The 7,241-nt window shown below is 39.9% G+C and overlaps 1 protein-coding gene across 5 annotated transcripts; it reads right to left on the bottom strand.

Moving 5' to 3' along the window:
• Positions 1-1,126: 1,126 nt before the first annotated feature.
• On the bottom strand, positions 1,127-6,959 carry neurod1 (neuronal differentiation 1). 5 transcript variants are annotated; one of them, XM_042426263.1, is made up of 5 exons: positions 6,163-6,217; positions 5,751-5,769; positions 4,510-4,772; positions 2,955-3,184; positions 1,127-1,761 (listed from the first exon to the last, which is right to left on the bottom strand). In XM_042426263.1, the coding sequence occupies exons 3-5, from the start codon at positions 4,758-4,760 to the stop codon at positions 1,199-1,201; spliced, it is 1,044 nt and encodes a 347-aa protein (XP_042282197.1). In that variant the 5' UTR covers positions 4,761-4,772; positions 5,751-5,769; positions 6,163-6,217; the 3' UTR covers positions 1,127-1,198. The 5 variants fall into 5 exon arrangements, with proteins under 5 accessions (XP_042282197.1, XP_042282196.1, XP_042282195.1 ...); XM_042426262.1 differs by lacking the exons at positions 5,751-5,769; positions 6,163-6,217 and adding an exon at positions 6,739-6,959; XM_042426261.1 differs by lacking the exon at positions 5,751-5,769 and having other exon boundaries at positions 6,163-6,260.
• Positions 6,960-7,241: the final 282 nt, after the last annotated feature.

The raw sequence follows: 7,241 nt of genomic DNA, 5'->3' as shown, positions 1-7,241 counted from the left end.
AACCAAAAGATATTCAGTATTTCATTGAAGACTATAAAAACAAATATTCACATTTGAAAGGCTTGCCTTAAAAATGACTCAAAGGATTGATCGATTACCAGAATAAGCGCAGATCAATTTTCTATCAATCAACTTGTTGATCAATCATTTCATCTCTATACCAGAAATCCATCCACTCGTCCAACAGCCACATCGTTGATCATCCAGGCAATTAATCAGGCATTCCAACCCCACATACTGAACATCAAATGGAAATTCAGCTGACTCTGATTAGTCAGGTTCAACCCATTTGGGGTTAAATTTGGCTTTGTCCACTCTAAAACCATGGTATGACCAAACCTGGAGAGGTTATATGTGACACTGACAACATATTGTGTTTACTAACTGACATTGTTCAGTTTTTATTATCTGTGTCTATCTTTTATGTATGAATGTCTTTTTAAATATATGAATAAAGTTCAATTTGAAGTGAATTTGACCAAAATGAACTGAAAGAGACTGCTTACAGCCTCAGTAATAAAGATGAACTGGACTAGATGGAGGTGTCTTGTTGTTTTGTCGTTGCAGCAGCAGATGAACAAACTCTCGCAGGTGAATCACATTGAAATCCTTTTAATAAAAGGCATTTATAAACATCTATGTTATAAAATATGAACAAGAGTCACATGAAATGTTAACAGAACGCTACAGGAACGTTATAAAAAGCAAAAAGTAAAAACAGCATGAACAACATGAACACTTCGGCCCAACACCGGTCCAATGCTGGCCCAACACTGCCGCACACACTGACCCAAAAATAGAGAAATCTTTCAACATTTGGAATTATCAGCTGAGCGTCGCTCAGGTTTTAAGAAAATTGCATAGTTTCCTCCAGATTATTGCTTATTGATTGTTGATTAATTTTAAGTGATAATACGGATAATAACGAGACATTCAGAGAGCGTCTCCCGCAGGATGAAGCGCTACAAAGAAGGTTACATCATCAATGTGACATCATCATCAACGTCACTGTCCTCGTGACCAAAGTGAGGAAGTCATAGAGCCTGATGCAGACAGAAAGAAGACAAGACAGAAGAAAAGAAAGAAAGACAGCTATGAAACAACAGAAATACACAGAACTGTCTGTCTCTCCATATAACGGTCTCTCTGTCCGTCTCTCTGTCTCCATCAGCCTCTCAGTCCTTCGTCCTCCTCTTCCTCAGGAATCGTGGAAGATGGCGTTCAGCTGGGCATTCATCAGCCGCTCATGGTGTGAGTGTCCGTCAAAGCCCATCAGCCCGTCCACCTGCAGTTCCCCGCACCGGGGGTTGGACCCCCCACCGCCATAGATGGCAACGTGTCCCCCACCTCCTCCCCCTCCGTAGTGCACGCTAAAGGAGAAACCCTTGTCGTAGTCGGAGGCTGTGACGGCCTCGTGTTTGAAGGATGAGGAGAAGTTCCCGTTGATGCTGAGAGGTGGGCTGAGGGGCGGGTCAAACGCTGGGCCATCCGACACCAGGACACCATCAAAGAAGGGCTCCAGCGGGCCATAGGGCTGACCTTTGACCTGGTGGAAGATGTGGGAGGGCTCCATGGTGCCGTAGGGCGGGCTGGGCAGGCCGGCTGTCAGCCCAGGGCTCTGGTAGGAGAAGTGTCCAGGATAGGCAGCGGCGCCGGTAGGGGGAAGGTGAGTGGGCAGGTCAGGCGTCTGCTCAGGCAGGAAGGTCCGAGGGTTCAGCTGCAGGCAGCCTGCTACCAGGTTGGTGGTTGGCTGAGACAGACCTGAGAACAGAAAGACAACATTCAGTCAATACTGATCAATACATACAATGCCTTTTAATACCTGCCACTAAACACTAATTAATGACTGTCAATAAGTGTAATAGATATTAGTGCGATTGTATTAAATTGGTATATCAATTAAAATATGAATAGCTGTTAATACCTGCTTATTTTTGTCAATAGGTTTTCATACCCTATTAAAAATAGTAATACATGTTAATAATTGTTAATATATTTTAATATCTGTTAATAAATGTACATGTTAATAGAGAAAGTCTGAGCTGAAATATGGTCGCAAAGCTTCATCAGAGGACCATAAATTTAAAAAATCTACTTTTAAGCCACTCAGATAAAAACCATCAAAGGGAAAAGACAGTCTTACACCTGTCAGTGATCACGCCCAGCACTAACCCTGACAACACGTGTTTACCTGCAAACTGTTAAACACAGTTTAATGAGCCGGAGCAGCATGAGCTCAACTCATAAAAACCTCCAGTCCACGAAACACACTCAGCTGTGACATCACCATGTGAAATATTTTATGGCTTTATGGTTTGTATAGAAATATCTAACCAAATATAATTAAAATTGGATTTTGGGTGGATTTTTAGAGAGAATCATTGACATATCAGGGATGTTTGTTTTTTTATACATCAAACAAAATATAAATGTGACTAAAATCAATTTGGCCAGACCTTAGCCCTGCAATAATGGACAAAAACTGAGCCAATTATAACTGCACCATTTCACTTTCAATAAAGCACAGTTTTAAGGACATCCCAAGAAATCTTATGAGAACATGTTGCTTCATTAAGGAGGAGAATGCAACCTCCACACTAATGTCCACTGAAAAAGCTCACAATCTAAAAATAAGTTTTGCGTCAGTTTCTTTTTTCTCTCGTATTAAAAAAATTTTGGCTCTGGTTTATACATTCAAGATACACTGTATACTCCCTGATTTTAGCACCCAGTAGCATCCCTAACTATGGTTGTAGGGGGTGCTACTGTTAGCAAAATCAGAGAGTATCAAATTTTGGTGGGTTTTACTGACATTTCAGTGTTAAAAAGCCCTCCTGGAGGACACATGGAGATGATTTTCCCTTCATATGAATTTTGTTGAATCACACATCAGGCTCCAGACTGAGTCAGGGTCTTGGTTGACCCAGTCCAGTCTGTTGTAAGGTGATGCTGACCTTTGCAGAGCGCCTGGACGAAGCTCATGAGATCAGGCGCCTTGCCAGAGCGCAGGATCTCGCTCAGGGCCCAGATGTAGTTCTTAGCGAGGCGGAGCGTCTCGATCTTGGACAGTTTCTGGGTTTTGGAGTAACAGGGGACGACTTTCCGCAGACTCTCCAGAGCGTCGTTCAGCCCGTGCATGCGATTCCTCTCCCGAGCGTTGGCTTTCATTCGACGGACTTTAAACCTGCAGAAACACAGAGCAGATTAGATAGAAATAATCACATCTGTAACATCCTAATATTGATCACCAGTATCCAGGAATCACTTGTGAGTAAGTGTATGTGCAGATACAGTATTTGTCTGCAACTGGGAGTTATTAGCATGTAGCATGTCGAATAAAGACGAATCTTTAGAATCTTTATCAAGATTTTAGGTAACCTCAACATTAATTTAACTGAACCAAATTTAGCCAAAACGTTTTTAAAAGAAATCAGTTACAAATCTGCAGTGACATTTGTGCCTTCTGTAATGTGACCCACACTGAGAACTCAGTCAGTCCATCAGCGGATTCACATTGCAGAAAAAAATTAATCACTTGTATTTCTGAATTCCCAGAACTGTAAAATAACAAGTTGAACTCATATCAAGACCAGATAAAAAAAAATATATTTGCTTGGTGAAATGTAAGCATGCAGACGCAGCTAACTTCTTACAAAAACACTACTGTTTCTGAAACGGAAGCATCGACTGCTAGCAACATTAGCATTGTAGCTTGTAGGTTTTTCAAAGTCAGTCTGCCAAGTAATCAGAAGACATGATGGTGGTGCTGTTTAGTACAGCACCACCTGAGGGGTAAATCACTACACCACCCAACTCAGCAAGTGCAGCATAAGCCACCCTTGTTTTCTGCTGTGATGCAAATACACCTTAAAGCTGCAGGCAGGAAAAACTAAACAATGAGCTGAAAGATGCTATAAAGCTCTGCAGAGTCGGGTGATAACTCTCTGTGGGTTTGTTATGATTGACCTCTTTCACATATAAGTATTCCTGTTGATTAGCCGTATTCAGTTTTGGTAAGATTTTATGTCCCATTAGAGGCAGGGCCTAAAATGCAACAAAAACCAGCCACATGGCATAGTGAGGCATCACATCAGGCACATCATAAAGACAGAAGTGAGAGTTCGGGAGGCTAGCAGGGGAGTCTGGGGAGTGAATGTGATCAAATTGCTGTTTCTCTGGAAAGTTGATGCAAGAAGATGCTGGGAAAATAGGACAGTGGTGCATCCTGATATGTCAGTGCACATTGATGTTGTTGTGTGATGATAATGTCGGTCCAGTCAGCACTTTGGTCCACAGTGAAATATCTCAACAAGTGATTTCCATGAAATTTACTGATGCATTCTTGCTCTCCAGATGATAAATCCTATAATTTTGGTAACCTCTCCTGACTTTCCCTCTAGTGCCACCTTCAGGACAAACTTTGAAAATACTGTGTGTGTTTTTTTTTTTTTACAAATCAGAACAAATTTTTCAAATGTCAGCTGAGGAAAAAGAAAACAATATCCACACCTCTGCATGCGAGCCTTCGTCATCTTCTTCTTCTTCGGCCCTCGCCTCTTGGGTTTGCTCTCCCCATCCTCCTCCTCCTCCTCTTCCTCCTCTTCTTCTTCTTCCTCTTCGTCCTCCAGACGGTGGAAATGATTCTCCTCCTCCTCTCCTCCCGCTCCTCCTCGCTCTAATTCTCCTTCCGTGGGGCTGAGCAGCTCCTGTTGATCCTCCGACTCCACTGACACCGGCTCCTCCCGCACAGACCTGGTCATGATGCTGATTCTCTGTCAGAGAAGAGATGTGTTCATTAGAAAACAATAAAGCACTCCTGCATAGAGTTTATTATGGCATTATTCTCTGTATAGACAAACCTAGTAGTAAATAGATTCCTGATTGTGATCTGCAACATATTCTCTCAGCTGTTATAAAGGTTTTGGTAAATTATTGACAAGTTATAAATAACAACCGCATTTATAATTTTTCATATTTTGATGAGGGGGTGGCATTGACTTTCATATAAACATTTTATATCATATCTTACAGTGACAGCATATTTTATTGTAACTTGAATTTATTTTTTTGTAATTAAACTTAAATTAAAAAATAAAAATAAAATTGTGTCAGTTAAAAGGAAAATGTCTGAACTTTTTGCTCCAAAATCGTTTTTTTAGATTTAGGTTGTTGTAGATTTTACAATATCATAATTTCAACTTTAGTCCACACATTTATGTGCTTCTATAATAATGATCAGATTTATTCCCCTGAGAGCAGACCTGGAGTTCTTTGTTCATTTCTCTGTGTTCACTTTATGTTTTCCAGCCTGATTTACTCATGTGTATTTCCATTGCAATAAAATAGAGCATAAATACAATTTTTTTTAAAAATCTAATAGAGCTGCTGTGATTCCTAACTTGTGTGAAATTTAAAAAAAAAGAGAGAGAAAAAGAGCTGATTAAGCTGTTCAAATGAAAAATGAGAATTACGAGCTGTAATTCTGATTGATCATCGTAATCTAAAAACATTTTCTTAATATGTGTAAGGTTGTATTAGCGGGTTGACAGAGTGAGATGGTCCTTGTGTGTTTGCAGTGAAATAGAAGCAGCTTCAGTCTGTTGAGGATGACTCTGTGTGACCAGCGAGAATATTCAAACGTCCCGCAGAGTCCCGTTATGTTAGTTTTCTTTATAGAGGATAAAAACACACGTTTTCTGCACAGGGCTTTAAAATCTTGTTAGATATTTGAAATTTTGTTTGATATTTACCTGTTAGAAAATCACAACACTGTCGGAAAAATAGAAAATTTAGAGACAAACTGCGTCAGATCAGAGAAACGGAATCATCTCTTTATTTAGTTCAACTCTTCAAATCTGCGTCTTCCTTCATTGAAATTCAAAGTTTTTATCTGTTTAAAAGACGTCAAAATGTCAGATAAAAATTCTGTAAAAATGAAAGAAAATCTGTTCTTTTTACGTAAAAGTTTTATGAATGATTTCCGACAATGTTTTCTATACCAGCAGAGAAAATCTTCAAAACTGAAGAAGAAGATTTGATGCCGTCATATAAGACACCGATAAAACCACCGTTTATTAAAGAAGTGAGCTAAAAGCTTTTCAAATAATACTAATAATACTAATATGCTAATAACAATAGTGATATTAGGATAATTGACCCTACGCTGACGAAGCCAAACGAAATCCGTTTTTCTTTCATTCCAGTTTTCCACTGTCTGGTCCCGAGGATTTAACAGACGGACAGACAGACAGACAGACAGGTGGAGGTGAGACAGGTGGGGGTAAGCGGACATACCAGACTAACACAAATAAACAAAATAAAACAAACATTCAAAAAAATGTATTAAAAAAAGTGATGGAGAAGAAGGATGTTTGAGTTAAAACCTGCTGAGCGGCTGAGAGCAGACGGCTAACAAATGAAATAATGAAATTAAAAAAAATAAATAAAATAAAATGAAAATATAAACACTCATCAGATTATTTAAAAAATGATTCTTGTTTTATTTGAGACGCAACTGATTCAGTGTGATACAGATGAGACACATTATTCAGTTATTGAATCACTGTTGATGACTCTCAGTTCAATTTGCATTAATAGATTATTAATTTGGTAGAAATGAGCTTTTAATGATCAGATTTATCAGCCTGAATGTTACATTAAATATTAAACATCTGAGGAACCAGTCAGAGGAGGAATTCATCAAACAGATGTTGGTTATTAATTTTTTTAAAAACCTACCTGTTGTGATGAGGCGCTGTCCGTCAGATCGCAGGCATTCCGCGCGCTCTGTGTGCGTGACTGTGCGTGACTGTGCGTGATCTGCTCTGAGCTGTCTGAGGTGTGTGTGTGGAGTGATGCAGCTTTTATACTCAGAACGCACAGTATGGTGGTGATGGTGGGGGTTAATTAGCATATCGAGGCCCCACCCTCCCGGCACGCGCCATATGGTGCGTACGTCATTAAAACGGCCCCGGGGATCACGTGACAAATCTTCCATTTGTATCAGCCAAAGATTCTCTCTCTCTCTCTCTCTCTCTCTCTCTCTCTCTCTCTCTCTCTCTCTCTCTCTCTCTCTCTCTCTCTCTCTGAGGAAAGTTGTCCATCTGTCACCTCATGCACACACGCATGCGCGCACACACAAACATCAAGATGAAGGTGTGCTGTGTGTGTTGCTTATGTTTGAGTAGGTCTACATATGTAAAGTTTTACAATTAATGATTTTGTATTTGAAGAAGAAGAAG

Source organism: Thunnus maccoyii, chromosome 11, assembly GCF_910596095.1.
Source record: "Thunnus maccoyii chromosome 11, fThuMac1.1, whole genome shotgun sequence".
Taxonomy (NCBI): domain Eukaryota; kingdom Metazoa; phylum Chordata; class Actinopteri; order Scombriformes; family Scombridae; genus Thunnus; species Thunnus maccoyii.
This window is presented reverse-complemented; position numbering and strand designations above follow the sequence as displayed.

Coding starts and splice junctions, on each gene's coding strand:
- neurod1 (XM_042426261.1), bottom strand. CDS start 6,198: ATGAAAGAAAAACGGATTTCGTTTGGCTTCGTCAGC. Junction 3,185..4,509: donor ACGAAGGCTCGCATGCAGAG/GTGTGGATATTG, acceptor GTGTTTCTGCAG/GTTTAAAGTCCGTCGAATGA. Junction 1,762..2,954: donor CGTCCAGGCGCTCTGCAAAG/GTCAGCATCACC, acceptor TTCTGTTCTCAG/GTCTGTCTCAGCCAACCACC.